The 17,115-nt window shown below is 41.6% G+C and overlaps 1 protein-coding gene across 5 annotated transcripts in view; it reads right to left on the reverse strand.

The window, feature by feature from the left end:
• Window positions 1-6,427: 6,427 nt before the first annotated feature.
• LOC120897606 overlaps window positions 6,428-17,115 on the reverse strand; it is a 55,552-nt gene continuing 44,864 nt past the window's right edge. For 3 of the 5 annotated variants that reach the window (XM_040302601.1, XM_040302603.1, XM_040302600.1), the window contains 2 exons: window positions 9,594-10,941; window positions 6,428-7,914 (listed from right to left, as the gene is read on the reverse strand). In XM_040302601.1, coding sequence (XP_040158535.1) covers window positions 7,757-7,914; window positions 9,594-10,941 — 1,506 coding nt within the window. In that variant the 3' untranslated portion in view covers window positions 6,428-7,756. Of the gene's footprint in view, window positions 8,380-8,699; window positions 10,942-17,115 lie in introns of those variants that run through there. The other 2 variants (XM_040302604.1, XM_040302605.1) reach the window with 2 other exon arrangements.

The following is a 17,115-nucleotide window of genomic DNA, read 5'->3' on the forward strand; positions in this document are numbered from 1 at the left end:
GAAAAGTCAACGGGCGGACTGTTTACATTTTTTCTTCAACGCTGCTGTCAATCGTGCTGGTTGCGTTTATACTCCGTGTTTGGCGGAGCAATTCGAATTGAACGGTAAGTGGAATTCATTTGCCTCAACCTATGCTTGCGATGTAAAAAAAGGTAACATTTGATAAATCATCAGATTAGAAGCTTCACATGATCTTTGGTAATTTAATTTAATGTTTTCATCAATTGCGTCGTCTTCATGAGCTAGAAATAAGAAAAGAAACTAGCTTTCTTCGTTTTCCACGGGACCGCCTCTAAAACTAGGTTTAATAATAATAATGATATTACCTATTACTCCATTTCCAACATATATTGTTTAATGCCAATAAACGTCTTCCTCTCATGCTGGGTCTTATTAAAAGTGTTTGTAAGTGTGTGTGTGTTTTTTTTAAATGGCAAATAAATTACTCACAGATAACCCCATTGGTCGGCCCTCCAACGAAGTGTGATCGGTTCAGTAGCAGAGCCATAACACTTCCGCTGCCACTGATTTGCGTGAGCGTGAAGCGATGCAAAGTATTTCAACTTCGCTAGGCAATCGCAAACCATACAAAGTAACACTTTCTACCGGTTACAAAACCAGCTTGTTCCAGATGCCCCACAGCTCGTCGGCCCAGTACGGACCACATGAAAAATGATCTCCATTTGGCTGCTATTGACTTTATCAAAATTCAATAAATTAGGTTTTTCAACTTTTCTTCCTGATGCTCTTTGGCGAATGTCTTTGAAAGCTTTGCTTTCCTACAGGAAAGCAAGCGACTGGCAGCGTGCTAAAAAAATTGGAGCAAACGTTGCGCCTCAACACCTTGGGATTAAGCCAGTTTGCTTTATCCTTGACTGCAGCCAATAGCAAAGCATCAGATACGTATTCAGTATGCGACGCTTTCTCAGACGAACCGTCTGTATCGGTTTCTTGCTATAGTGGCTAAGTAATTAGTATTAATTGCTTGACGTTGTATCGGTTTATCATAATCGGCATAAGTAATTAACTATTACTTAGCTTATCGTATTGGAAGCGAGTTTTACAACTCGCGTCATCTGCGTCGATGCGACAGAAAGTGGTCGGGAATGGCAAGTTTTCAAGACCCCCAGGTGGAACGGTACCGTCGCCACATTAGGTGTACTCAGTACCGGTTAAAAACAAGGCACAGTGATCTAGAGATTTGTCGGTTATCTTTAAAGATGCAAATTCATCGGCGATCGTAGAGCTTGCGTATAATAAATAATCGCATTCTTTCTGCATCATTGGAGCACCTCATGGATGGACGTTCTGCAGGGTCCTCTAAATATAATCTGCAAAATTGATATGGCAAAAGGAAGCGGATTATGACAAAGAAATGGGAAACGAATCTGATGCACATGTTTTTTTTTGTATCATCGGCAATAAGAACAGCAATCGCCCGCATGTGATGATTTACGGTTCATGCCAGCAGGATCGATAACAAGAACGATGAACACCGTGAGAGTTAGTGATCAACACGATATTTCAAGTTCTATGATCATCGTACATCGCCATCCCAACAGGACGAGATGATAAATCTTTCATTGATCTCGAAAATGAGGTTATCTATGTGCAAAACACACCTACACGGTGCTGGTAGAAATAGAAACAAAGAAAATATCGCAGAAAACATGGTTTTTCGATTGTACTAATTGATTTCAGAGAGATAAATTATTTCACACCCTGGGACACTGTGGCACAGCTTGTTTTGATTGTGCAAAAATGGGTCAGGGGAAAAATAAATGTATCCAGTTTCTATTCATTTTTAAACCTATTGCCAGCATGACTGGCTCGAAAAACATACACAAAAAGCATTAGAGAAAAGGTCATTGAATTGATTTGAACATACTGATCATATTAACTAACGTAATTAACTAGATTAACTAGAAAATTGCTGCACACCATCATAAGATTTGCACATCCTGTAAACAGTCCTTGAGCTGTTGGGTTAATTAATTATAATGAACCAAAACAAAAATTACACATTTACAACGTGCATACCGTTATCACCTGTCGTCGGCGCTTGGTGGCGCATTACTATCCGTTAACAGTTTCGAAACCAATTGTTTCTAAAACACTCACGCACACGCTGAACTATTTTAATCTCATCCAGCATAAATCACCGCTAATCTAAGGGTTTTTTTTTGTTTGTTGCATTTCATTATCAGCTGTTTGTCGGTAGTTTAATTGAAAGCGATCGCAAACCTATTTATGGGAGCTAATTTTACGCCCGCTCTGTAGCGAGACTTTGAACTGGTGCACCCTTCGGCTAAACGCCTTAGTCACTGGGGAAGTAAATACGGTATTGTTGTGGAAATATGTTTTACAAGTAATGCATTACATTTCCTGTACAAGCCAGCTGTTAAAGCTGATGATTCCAAATTTCCGTTAAGAAATCATTAACCTTTCAATTTGTTCCTGGTTTCTGCCAATTTAAACTACTACGACGGATGTTGTCTGTGCCAAGTGCTTTCCGCAAACGCTCCTGATAACACCCACAGACGCACGCGTCCCCACTTATCTCTTTCTCCCTTTCTCAATCTCTCTCTCTCTCTCTCTCTCTCTCTCTCTCTGTTTTTTTCTACACCATTCCAATGTTCACAGTTTCTATGGTCACAGTGCTGCGCTTGTGTGTATGCGAGATCGCGTGAAGGTAAGCAACAGTTCGTTAGTGGGTTACGCGAACGTCACCACAAGCTACCGGGAAGAGACGACGTCTGGCACGAACGCGTGATAAGTGGTAAACGTCATAGTGGCGCGAATTTTCCCCTCACACACACCCTCGTTTCTTCTGCCTTTGGACTGTTTGACCAATCGGTTCGAGTCTAAAATAGGCGTGTGATATTTCAATTTTTATATGTGTGTAATTATAACTTAAGAGTAGTAGTAACAACATTTCCGAAGAGGTAGATGACCAACCAACGCATCTACGCGTTTTGTTGTAGCTCTTAAATTTGCCACCATTTCTGCTGAGGGGATGAAAAAGGCGGGAAAGGTGGATGTTGTTTTAAAGTGTTGATTGATTGTTTAGCTAATGTTATTTGTGTCGATTTCGAGTTAACAGTAAGTTCGTCGGTATCTCGGTTTTGGCTACTTCGCTACATCTCCTGTTTCATCACTCACTTCTATAGCCGGTAAAGAGATCTTTACTTTACGTGCTTGTTTTCTTCCAACCTGCAAACGTACCGTGGGTTGCTATTTGGAATTGATTACTACAGGTAGTATTTCGCGATCTTGACCATTGGGAACCCGGACAAACCGGCATCAGTGGCAGGTGAAGGAGTAATTGACGGGGTAGTGCGTTTATGTGTGTATGTGTGTATGTAAAATTCGCACGTATGTGTGCGGGTGTATAGTACCGGTTGGCAGCAGTGGTCTACGTGCCAAACAGCAGCTCCGCCATGGATTCCTTCCCGACGGTGGCTGTTTCCACGCGTTGCCCTGTCGCTCTCCTCACCACACCCCCTTCTTTCTGGGTCGTTTCTACCGTCTTGTTATGATGCGAATCGAAAGCTTGCAGAAACGGCGAAAAAAGTCTCTCCCCGGCACTGTCAGCAAAACGGACAAAATGGCAAGATTATGCGCGCGCGTGAGCCAATTGGCGACACGTGATGAGGGAGTAGTGAAAAATCCCTCCACATGACGTCATGGGTAGTTTTGGCAAGTTTTGCACTCAGCTTTTTATCAAAGAGTTGCGCGGTTGTGATGAGTTTAAGCAAGCCGGAAGTACCGTTGGTTGTAGAATATATTGTGCGAAATTCCAGTTTTGAGATGTTTTTAAAACTTTTGCACGTTTGTGAAAATAATTATATTAAATGATTCATGTGTTCAGCACATGCAAATACGCAACGAGGCTTTGTAATATGTACAGATTTCCTGTTCTATATAGAGGATATCAGTTGAGCAAGTAGGTTGGTGTATGTAAATTCTCTATTTGGTCTTTTTCTCTATTTGGTTTCTAGCGGTCATGTAGCAGGATCTATCTTGCAAAGCAACTTTCGGTAGGTGCGGTTTTTTTTAATATTTGCTTTTTTTGATTATGGCTTTTTGATATATCAGTTCAACGCTATTCCGCCTCAGATAAATTAAAGTAAATTAATGGTCGAATGTGGTTGACGGCAACTTTGTTGCTTGCAAGTTGGTTCTCTGCGCAATGCTCATATGCGAAAGGCTATAAACAATTTAAAAACACATTGCTACATTTAAAGTTTCAGTTCATTTAAATACTCCTAGAATAAACTCTTGCCGGTCTGGTCGGTCTGGTGGTACTATCGTCAACTCGTACGACGTAACAACATGCCCGTCATGGGTTCAAGCCCCGAATAGACCGTGCCCCCATACGCAGGACTGACTACCCAGCTATGGTAACAATAAGTCACTGAAAGCCAAACTTACTCCACTAGTGGGTACTGGCAGGCCTTGACCGACAGCGGTTGCTGTGCCAAAGAAGAAGAAGAATAAACTCTTCTTCAAAATTCAATCAATATTTTTAGAATGTCTTAGAACAGATATTATGTTACTTACCGCTTTTAATTGATTTTAAATTTTCTTTCAATTCCAAACATTCAACAAATAAACACATTATTTTCTACCAGATTTCGTATATTTTGTATAGCATTATCGGTCTTCGAATAGTTTTGTTTGTATGTTTTACAATATCAGCATAGTTCAGACTGTGTTTGCTTATGTATAATTTGTTTCTGCATTTCACGTCTCGTTTACGGTAAAGATAATTAGTTAGTTTACATGCCCCTTGACTTCGTGTAGTTTTACAAGCACATTAACTAGGTTTACAAGCTTTCTTCCTTCTTTTCCTTGTAGTCCCTCGCATTTACAATATGATTTAATATTCGTTGTTTTCGTGTGACTTTTTTTAATTTTTTTTTATTTTTAGTTTGCATTTTTATTATGTACAAATACACAAGATTGTTTTCAAGTTGTATTCCATAGATTGTTTGGATTTGTTCGGCATGTAGCACATTTTGCTTCCATTTTCAAAACAATCTTCATCGCTCTTCCTAGCTTACAAAAAGCATATCTTTGTAGACTCTGGTCTAGTGTATGTCTTTTAAGTTTACGCTACGCTGAACGTTCCCTACTTTGTCTATACCGGGTTGGGAAATTACGTGATGTATGAATTGAACGATCTACGACACAGCATATGGAAACCAAAGCTCCTTTACACGGGTACATTCCATTAGCCGCGTTGACTGTGGTTGTGTGATTAAACAAGTAATGATCTCGTATTATCAAAACCATACATTAGTGAACTCTAAAGTCACAATTTATAGAAGAAAAAATAGTAACAATGTAAAAAAGAGATGAGTACGGTGAAGCAATAACAGATGCATATTTTTTTATTCTGTTTGCTAAGTGCTGCAAAGTGCTAAGCCGTGTCTCATTCTCTTTCTACAATATTTTATATGGCACTCTGTTAATGGATACTGTTAGGCATTGACTTATACTTGTACTGCATTCATTTCAGCGCAGTTTCTTTTTGATGCAATCTCAAATCAAGATAGAGCTTTTTGGTAGCCCTTTCGAAATCACACTACAAACAAAGGGTTAACAAACGCAACCAAAATGTGCGCAAAACGTACATTATCTACCGATCAGATTAATGTATTGCTGTGATTGGGCTGTGATGATGTGTTAAGCATTATTTCGAGCGACATTAATTGTTGTAAAAGTCGAACAAAACATCTTTCACTATGAATGCTACGAATTAAAAATAAAGCCCGCGATTTCTATAATTATTAATGGATTAACGTTACTAAATAAGTTATTAATGACTAGAAGAATTTATTATAATGCATTAAAAGAGATGAACGAATACGGCTTCGTAGTAGGAGCGGGAGCATTGTCGAAAAATAAAACAAATACGAAGATGAAACTAGAACACAACATGTACATGACTTTTTCTGTTGGCAGCTGGTGGATGCGATAGTCTTGCAAAGACTTTGATAATAAATATTATGGCTGGATTTTATAAATTACTTCCATACAAACGTTTGTTTAGCGACCAAGCAATATTGTAAAATTGAACGTTCACCGATAGAGTTACTGTTCCTTTCAGTTCCTATTTTTTATACTGCCGAGTTTAAGGCTTGCAGAAGTGTCGGATTCATTGTTGCTTCCTGAAAGTTCGTGTATTATTGTCTATCATTTGCCGAGTGTGGAAACGAGGTCAAGCTTTAAGAATCGTTTGCATCCTACCACTAGCACTACTAGGACTATTTGGTATAACTTGTTTTCGGTGTCGTGTTCTACTCGTTCGTTAATGGGCAGATTTGAGTAGATTTTAGACACTAAATCGAACTCGTTCGACTCGTCAAAACTAATATCTGCGCCATGGGAAAATCGTTTAATCTTCGTCTAGTCGCTGATCTCAGCTGTCGGTAAGTGTGTATCAAAAGTTGTATGTGTGCGTCTATAGGTTGTCCCTTTTCGTCGCTTAGCCCTCTAATTAGTGTTGTTCGATTTCTGAACTCCTGAGTAAGATCTCGCACAAGATGCTGATTTTGCTGAGTATTGCTACGTCTACGGTGTTGGATGTCAGTACAAAGGTACAGTCCTCTTTAGAACGTTATTTGGAAATATTCTTTAAGTTATACTTTTGCCTTAGCATCTTAATCTGCTGCAAGTTCAAAAGGATAGCCATTGTTGGAGTAAGGCTATCGTCTAGAATCAGATCCATTCGGTTGCGCAGTTCTTTTGTATGAACTGAAATACAGTTCTTCCGAGAGCATTATACGCATGGAAGTTCTGCTACAGATCTGAATATACACAATACGCTTACCACCGAACAAACAAATACAGCATAGATTCTAATAAGTGCTTTGATTTATTTCGACTTTCCTGCTTGCATGAACATATACATCGTGGACATAAAAAAATGAAGTTATTGGGATAAGGACTATCGCTTACTTATAGCGAGTGAGTTGACTGGCAGATGAGTTTGAAATACTATTACATCATACTTATTTGCTAACTATGTACACGCAGTAACAGCAGAACAAAATATTTGCACAATTTCCGTAGGGACACTGGATTGAAGGACATTGGATCATATTTTTTCCTTTGGTCAACCAATCATTTAATGTATGTTTATCGTGTAACCTACAGTTATGAACGTCATGGAAACCCCTTTTACCAAGGGCCCTGGAAGTTATTATGGCCAAAAGCTGTAAGTGATCATTGTCTCTTGTGTGTGTGTGTTTTGTTTTTTTCGAGTGTGATGAGAATTAGCGGCATTGCAACGAAAAGATTGCGTAAAGTAATGAAAACAACAGTGGCACTGTAAACAAAAAGCAAAGCATTGGACATTGGGCAGGTTCTTCGGTGGCTTAAAACATTCTGCAAAGCATACGCAAAGCAGGGTAACAAACAACATGAATCAGCTTTGGCAGTATTATCTAAGCGATACCGCCAATAAAAGGAAAATTCAAAAAATCAGTCTCTACCGTTCCTTAGTGGTTTGTCACCGCGTTTGAATGAGATTTCTCTTCCTCCTCTTCACTAATCATTGCTGCCAATTCGTTCAATGTGTTCATATCACCAATGTTTGTTTGTTAGCGCTTTTTTCCTTTTCCTCGGTGACAAATCATTGCCCAGCTCCCAATCTGCACTGTGATGAGGTTTTAATTTGGGACTAGTTCAAGTTTTTTTTGTTTCGTTAACGTGCCTATTGGTTTGCAGTATACCTCCAAGTCTCCGATCATAGATAGAGCAAATGCACAGTGACACCGTACAGAGCGAGAGGGCTTAGGCTAAGGAAGTTACAACAGGACATTGCTTTGTAGCGGCTGCGTTGCTCGGATACCGAGCTGGTGGGGAGCAAATCATGCCAGGAAGAAGCAGTAGGAGATCCTGGAACTGAAAAAGAAACAGCGGAATAGAGAAGAACAGGAAGGTTTCGAATTAACGCGCGACGCTCATATCCCACGCACAGACGAACAACGGGTACGATAGGTACGATATTACAATACATACACGCACACACACGTACACCTAAGATGATGAAAAGAAGGAAAACAATAGCACACACCACGATCAAAATGCACAGCCACAGGTTATGATGTTTCTGGTGATGAGACATGCGACAATTCATGATGCTACTTTCAAACAGACGCAAGACAATACGACAAACAAAACATGCACAAATCACACAATGTTTTCAACCACCTTAGGGATCATCTTCAGTCACTTGATCTTTGCTCTACGATGTTCCCACATGCTGCTGGTAGGTTGACGTGCGCGAAGAGGAGTGTGTATTGCGAGCTCGTCCCGTTTGGATCAACGCTTTACCAACTTGACGAGAGTTTAGGCATGCTGCTGTTGCTGAAAACAAACATTACTTCAAAGATTACATACACACAGACAAGGAAAACTACTACAGAAAACAGTAGGTTAGAAATAGACATTTCGATGATGAAAAAAAAACTCATGCAAAACAATTATGCAGGACATGCTGGAATTAGATTTGCCTAACGAATGACATATTTCAAGATAGAGAACTTGGGGTACCCTGAACTCAATCAAAACACACATGCAACAACTAGACGACAACTGGTAGTTATGTTCAATATTCCTTTGTCGAGACATCTATCGTGCAGTTGATAAAATAAAAGACGATTCGAACTAACCACAAAAAAACTGAATCCTCTGGAAATTGAATCTATTTGTTGGTTGGATTGAATCTGGTCTATTTGTTTGTATTATGACTTCTTTTTGATCGACGCAAGATCAGGTTAGATGCATGCATGGTGCAAGTTGCAGGTCACAAACGCGATCTTTTACGGACTGATGAGAAACAGGGACATGAGCGGTGTGACTTTAACGTTTCTTAGGATTGTCAAACTTTGGGTAATAAAAAAATAACGCAAGGCAAACGCTCTTGTATCTATGATCGCAAGACGGAAAATGAAGATAGTGGGAGCAAAGACAAAAGAAGAAGAAAATGCGCATTCCGATTTCGCCTCCAGCCGAGGATCATTTCAGCAAGACCGTTCGAGTCAAGACTGTCATCTCAGAAGGTACTGTACTAATTCCAGCACACATGTGCCATTCCATAACAATGGCCGCTTTAGCGGAATGCGTCAGAAGAAGTGTGAAATGTAGTTGAATTTTGCAAAAGTAGTGTCTGTTGCAGTAGTGTTTGATTTGTGTTACTAGTTTGCTCGCTAAAAGTATGATGCTTTCGAGTTTAGTAATCGAACCGCCACGTTTTGTCAGTACCATTCTGGGACATGCATATCGGAGGCATGGTACTGATTTCAGTGTTGTTTTTTCCTAACTGCCAACGCTACTACCACCTCCCTAAATCACCCACTTGAACTGATTTTGTTAATATTCTAATGATTTAGAATTTGTTGTGCTTTGTTTGTTTTCGGAGCGAAAGTGTTCTTCGTCCGGCACGCAAATGGTACGATCGGTAAGAGTAACTAATGCAAGACACTAATTTGTACGGCCAAAAGAAAGTACTCAAAACTCCATATCATCTAAATCTTCCTCGTCCACAAAGTTGTTTGCATGACCCGGAACAGTAAGCATACCTTCGTCGAGGTCGTCCAGCTCATCCACCAGCTCGGCGGACGCTAGTAACGCGTCGTCCATATCGAGCTCGGAGTCGTCGGATTGTTGCGACGTGTCCAGCAGATCGTTGCTTACCGTCGTTGGCACGGACGTCGGTCGTGCTGTCATCAACGGAAACGGTGTCGTGGGCCGCACTGTCCGCGCGATCATCAGCGAGGCTGGTTTTGGATGGCTCAACTTGCTCGTTACTATACTCGCCCCTACCAACTTGATCTTGGCCGGACTGGGTTTGGCCGAATTGCCACCGGTACCATTCCGCTTACCGTTTGCCATTTGCTGCTGCTGATTTTGGGACTGCTGGTTAGGTTTCTTCGGCTTTCGAGAGGGACCACCGCCTGTTGGTCCGGTGTTACCGCCGGACGGGGGCTGTGTACCATTACGCGGTCCTCCCGGTAGCTTCTTGGTGGGTTTCGGCTTCCGGGCATTTGGTGTTGCTGTGAGTTGGGCGGACGGCTGACCCGGACGGACGGGTCCACCGTTGCTAATACTTGCTATTAGACTATTTGCACTGCTGCTGTTGCTAATACTACTACTGCTGCTGCTGCTGCTGCTGCTGCTGCTGCTACTACTGCTACTGCCGGTGACGTTGTTAAGACTGGCTGACTGGTTGGTGCCTGCGCTACTGCTACCTACAGAACTATTGCTACCGCTAGGACTGATACTGCCGCTATCACTACTAATACTACTATTGCCCCGGGATTGTCCCTGGTTGGGGCCTGCCTTCTTCTTACCACTATTTGTACCACCTACGCCCGCGCCTGGTGCACCCGGTCGAAAGCAGTGCTCTCCCGGCACCTCATCTTCCCGACATTTCCGCCGCTTTTTCTTCTTCTTCTGTCGTAGCCCCTCCTTCTCGTCTTTGCCCGCAGTGTTCTGCTGGCCATTCTTCTTACCACCGCCACCACCACCACCACCACCTGTCGATGTAGCGGCTGCCATACCCTTCATAGGGCCGGCCTGTGCCCCACACACCGGCCTAGGACGCATTTCCTTAGCCGTCAGCTCCACCAACGGTTGGCCCGTTTCGCACAGGTGGTTGAGACCGTGGCGTACGTGGTCGGCACCGAAGAGCCGCGAGATCAGCTGCTCGACCCGATCGTGGGCTACCGTTAGGGTGAGCGCCTTTGTGTAGGTGGCCAGCTTGCCGAGTGTTCGGTTCACCGGGATCTGAATTTTGCGCGGTTGGCCCGTTTTGTTCAGCGCGAGGTAAAGTGTTCGGCGCGCGTTCGAGTGTTGCGTAGAGGAATAGGTGTTGTAGTGATGCTGCTCCATCTGCTCGTTGAAGATACAATCGTCGGTAAATTCCTTCTGTAATGGAAATGGAAAAGAAGAAGGAAATAGTTGCGTTAGATAGAGCAGTTGGCGTATAAAGCTCAATTCAGTGCAAAGTGTGGCGTCAGTCTCGCACGTCTGTTTAGCATCGTAATTAGCCGCATCCGAAAATTGCAGTCCACTTTGTTGTGGCCGCATGCCTTTTAAGTGCACAAGATAATCGAGTTAACGCCATCGACTTAATGTCTTAATATGGCCCACTGTACTGCCGGGCTCTAGCATTCCGGTGCAGTTGACACCGTTTTAATCATTTGCATCATTTCGCGTAGACACGAATTAATTAGAATACATAATTGCTTGTGCGGCAGTGGGCTACGATTGGTGAAGGGGGTTGATCGTTTGCACAGGAATGGAAGGCATATGTCGCCAGTAGGATGCACGAGTGTAGCCGTTAAATGATATTCTTCCGGGATGTTTACTGTCGGTGAAATTCAATCTGCCCCATTTGGTCAAGTGGCGATCTCGTGGAAGGAATATACCAGAGACGAGACGAGAGAGTGTGATATGACAAGTGCATGTGCGCATGAGAAGGTTTGTTACGAACGTTTGTTGGCTTGCACTTTGAAAACCTTTGACTTCCCTCATGGCGTCTGCTTGTCCCATTCTACGGAACCGACCTTCCAAGAACTCGATGGCACGCTGCTTCGTTTCAAACCAACATGCTCTGTAAGAGTTGCACGCGTTCCGAGGGCTATCAATGGATTTAAGTCGATTTTCCTATCAGACTGTTCCTAGTTACAGCGATAGGTTTAAATTGTCCCAGACATGCAAGCAACCGTCGCGGATCATAGAATGAAATGGGAACACAGAGAAGAAAAAAGCGAATGGGAAGGAAACCACAAAAAGTACAAATCATCATCTCAATATCCCGTAGCGCATAGGTGTCGGAAGGATCATAGTTTGTGTCCTTCCTTGGTGTGGGATTGAGAGAAAGAGAAGACACACACTCAGGCGAATACTTTGTCGCAGTACTCGAATAGGGACATGGGACCGCCCGAAAACCAATAAAATTTGAATGTTTATTGGACAGGTTGATAAAGGGGTTAGAGCTAACACGCAAAGGGAGAGCGAAGTTAACGAGGCGATCAAAGGAAAGTATTATTAACAATCAATATTGGGACATCGATGTCGTTAACGCCACAAAAGGTCGTCACGGGTCCCGAGGACGGATCGTTGCGTATCGTTTCTTTGTCCTTTCTTTTAACGCCATTCCTACACCTTCTCAGTTCCTGCAAGACAGTGTCAAAGCAAGAGCTTAGAGTTAGGGTCCTCGCATTAAGGACTTGTGTTGAAGTTTCTAAACCTGTAGTTTGAGTTTGTGGTGTGAAAATGTCGATTCTTCTCAAGCCTCAAGATCACGATAAAATTGCTCACAAATCGCATGTTATCGAATCTATTCATCCCGCAGAGTGGCATTATCATGTGTCATGATCTTAGATCGGTACCAGATCTTTCGAAATAGTTTTCACACTTTTAAGGACTCGTCGACCATCATCCTTTTTGTTGGAGGTAATAGTGATGTCTTATTGAACCGCAATTAATATTATTCCAACCTAGAGTAAACAGTGCAACGCCGACGTTGTTGCTGTTGATCATGCAGTTCTTTAACAGTTAATCGAGTAACGAATATGTAGCAGATTATTGAATTTAATTTGATTGCGGTTCAAGATAACCAGTGAGATGAAGATAAGAATTGACGCGTACTAACAAAACATCAATCTATCATGGCGCAGTATTGCTACTCAGCTCTATCATGCCCGGTAGCGCCATCCATACCAAAGGTCAACGTCACCGACTCAGCCCGTCCACCTGATACCGTGCCGGTGGTCTCGGCGTCAGTACAGTTTATAACGCTCGTCTTCTGTACTTCTACTTGCGGTCATTGGTTTCCATTTTCACTTTCAACGGAAGCTGCTACTGTTGCCACGATGGTGGGAGCTAGGCAAATAAGTTAGATAGTTAGTACGAAGGCAATTAGCTTGTCCATACATCATTGTACACCTTTGTGCGGACTGTGATATTCGCCGTCGTACAGAGCCGAGCGCACTCATTGCGACGAGTTTTATTGCTTAATTTAATTGCGCTTGTTTTATTTGACATCACCGTACGGACGCGGTAGCAAGAGGCAGACGTGCAGGCGGTTATGGAATACAAATTGGTTCTTCTACTGTTGTTCCTTGGACTACCAAGCACACTTGAGCAAACGAATGCATCAGTAGTAATCTAGAATGCATTCTCGACTATCCACCAGCTGTTTGATTGATGAACGTCGGTCGCTTGAGGTAGCCCAGCCGGACCAGTTCCTTGGACTCGGCTAAATACCACTGTCGAGAGGGCGGTGTGCATCGTGCCGGACTCAATCAGGCGTGAAATGATCGAGACAGCAACACATACTAACGAGAATGGCTGGATAGATGGTGGGTCGGATTGACAGATGGTATCGGGTCTGTCAAATGGTCGCATTCTTTTCTCTTTTTCTTTATGACCACCCAGTCTTTGCAGACCACTGGCCAATCGAAAGGGTTGGTGTTGAGCCTTGCCACCGTGTTCCGCTTATGGTACCTTTCACAACACATGCCTGTTGTGGGACGGTTAGAAGAAATCCATTACCACCGTACGAAAAGCCTTCTCCTTTACGGAGCAGCATAATGAAGACATAAGCTTGACCGTACCATCCTCGCTAGTTGGGGATGGGAATAAATTACACTCATTTATGATTATTTATTGCGATGCTTTTTCTCGCAGCTAAGTGGCTTAACTACTTTGCGGCTAGAACGGTCAAAAGCGCACAAGCTTTAGAGGCTGTCTAACAGGGTGAATGGGGAAGTTTGTTTTGCGTTGAGTATGGTGCAATTGATGCATCAAAAGAAGACCCTATTGGTTCGTGCAATGCAAAATGCCGTTTCAAGATGGAAAGTAGCATTGTATTGTTTTATTACTATGATGCAAACTATTATCGGTCGATCAACCAGTTACGATCATATACCGAGAAGTGCAAAATTTACAAGCTAAACAGCTTAAAAATGGGGACTTCCGCTGACGCAACTTTCGATGAGAAAAAAATCCAATGAGGCAGCTCAATCGAACCGCGTCGTTGATAAAAAAAAAATAAAAATCTGTCTTGTAACTGCGACATCGTTCCTCAATCAAGATGCATAGAATTGGTTGCCCTTTTTAATATTTTGCTTTGCTGTTTTTTCGCGAATAGCGTGATTAAGATATGTTTCCTTTTTTTTTGTTCGCAATTCCGAAGACCTTCTGTGACCATTGGGTCTGCTTGCAAAAGGATTGCTCGTTGGGGAAATAAACATTGAAATATTGATATGAAATAAATCTTCTGTTGCTTGCTTCTTGTCCGTTTCTTCTTTTGTCTTTGGAGAAAGTATAAAACCACCATCTGAATTGATCAATTTTGGAACGGAATTGGGATTTTATTGTGCTATTCTCTCTTGATTATATCTTCATTACTAAACGAGTCATAAATCTTAAAGCCCTTCAAGGCCAAATGCAATTCGATATTTTTAAAGAAATACAAAAAAAAAACAAAAGATTTTACTATCGGTATGCTTCGAGATGCACTTCGCTGATTTCACTCACACCGGATTGGACCTACCTTTTACTTGATAACTCCTAAGATAGGAAGGACAAGGTTCACAGGTACTCTGCTAGCTTATCAGCTGCAGTGCGTGAAGCTGACCAATCAATTAGCCACGCTTATGCAATGTTGTGTTATGCGAATGGGAAAATATCGAATATTAGGGCTTGATATTCCAGCTATCACATAAGAGACTTGCTAGGTTTAAGGGCCACAGTTGAACAGACGACAGTGAGTGAAAGTGAATGGGATCAAGCTGAATGGTAGTTTTGTTATGACGCTTACGATTAGGTCAAAATGTTCAAATTTCTGTGTTTTAATCCGCTTTGAATACATTATCACGCGACATAGGAGTGGTATGAAATGAGGAGGTAAATTTTCAATCGTAGGACACTTTTGAGAGACTGTAATCTTTGTGATCAAATTAAGTTAACTGTATAGGTAATTTTAAACCTTTTTTTAAATAATTTCAAGAATTTATAGCATAACCTTTATTTCATGTGATATTGAGGTTTTGATATCGGTATAGTTGTATCATACATATTCTATAATATCATAGAAACTCATTCACGCTTATAGATAAAACAACTACCAGTTTACTAAAAAACTGTCTAGTCATGTGTCGAACATTGAGTTAGGCTTTCATCTGGTATGCTTTAGATCCCCAGCCATATTTGAATAACAAATTTCATTTACGGTTAGCGAAACACAACGCAAGAACTAACAAAAACCATGTAAATGGCCCGTGAAATGGTAACGATCTTTTGCAGTTTGTCCCGCTGATCGAAAACTGGTCGAACGGCTAGCGAAGCGACTCTAGATGCTAATTTACGTGCGTTATTGACTTTTGTTTATAATAGCATTTCGGAAAAGGCTAGCGCTGTTTGTTGATAAAGAGCAACAGTGGAACGTAAATAAAAGTGTCACTTCTCTAGCGTCTTGTTTATGAGTTGAGTTTTCCATAGATTAAGGCATTCAAGAATCCGGTTAAAGAAAAGCAAATTCCTATTGCAAAAACGTGTCTTAAAAATGGACATCAAACAAACATGAAAAAAAGGCTTCCGCAAACTATTGCCACACGTTTCTAACCCGATGAAATTGCCCGACTGCCCAGATTTCCAACCATTGAAAGTACTACAGATCAGTGACGTTTCTAATTGATGGCATACCATTAACGAAGATCGGTGCCAGGTCGAACGTCCCGCGATGATAGGAACTAATTCATTTGCAAAACCCGTACTTAGTACAACATGTCATGTTCTGTGTGAGTCCGCAAATACAGTGTGCAGCGAACATTGTTGCACTAAGACTCTTGCTTCATAGATACTGTGCTTGCATAACTTCATACACATTACGCACCGAGGTCTATGTGCCAGTGTCAAGCATCGAATAGCAAAAACATAGGGTTGGTTGGCTGAAATTTGTTTAATCTTTAAATATCATTATTCAAATAAATTATTTTATGATTATGTTGTAGTTGGGTTTTTCTATTACAAAAACCTCTATGTTTCATACTCATCAAACATCAAACTATGTCACCATCACAGACAGTAGTTAAGTGCAACTCAAGTTCCACAAAACGTGAGCTGACATACCTGACGCATTATTGCCGTAAATATGAAACCATTCGTAGATGGGGGCAGTGCACCAGTCGATGAGTAAGTGTTGTCGCACATTCAAACGACATCCTAGACACACTTTTTTAGCCAAAAATAGTGAGTGCGGTTGACGAACGGGAATGCCGCGTAAATAGATTATTTTAGGAATATACCAATCGATTTTTGTTTGTTGGTGTGCGATATTTGCGTTTGCTTGTAATTGTTATAATGTGTAAGCAAACCGTTTTTTGGCATTTTTGCAAAGTTGATAATGCATGATGTGTTTTATCAATTATATTTCGTATTTCGTTTTTTTTTTCTGGCTTTAACGAACCTAGAATCTACTAAATGTTGGGCAAATGTGTTATGTAAAAGCATTTTAACCAGGTTTGAAATGAATTCTACCCAACATACTGAACCTTAACTGATGCCTCTTCAAATAATTTACACCCCAAAGGTCACTTTAAATTTTACAACGCAAAAGTAAAACCGCACATTTGTACTAATGGTATCGGAGTCCTCGGCAAGCATCCCGGGTCAACGACCGACACGAGCCGGCGTGCGTAGAAGATTGCGTATGCAAAATCCGTTGGACCATTCTCCACTGCCGGTGCGTATGTCGCCCGTGTTTGTTGTTTCCTTCCCCCTTTTCTCCACGCACGTTTTCTTTTACGACCTATAATACTTCGGGTATTTGGCGGCTCGCGAGTCGCGAAGCCGCACGATGGAGATGCAAAGTGAAAACTCAAATCCTCCACCGGTCATAAAGCTGCGAAGTGAAATCATAAATCCTGCTGCCTCGGTCCGGCAATATATTGGAAGTATCGTTGCGTGATTGGAAAGGTCAAGAATGTGAAGGGGCCTGTTTTTCGAGCCCGATAGATTTGGTTCAAAATGAGGTTTTTATAAAAAATGATAAATAATAGTTGCAGTAACAATAAGTTTTAAAATATATAA

The sequence above is a fragment of the Anopheles arabiensis genome, chromosome 2 (genome assembly GCF_016920715.1).
Source record: "Anopheles arabiensis isolate DONGOLA chromosome 2, AaraD3, whole genome shotgun sequence".
Classification (NCBI taxonomy): domain Eukaryota; kingdom Metazoa; phylum Arthropoda; class Insecta; order Diptera; family Culicidae; genus Anopheles; species Anopheles arabiensis.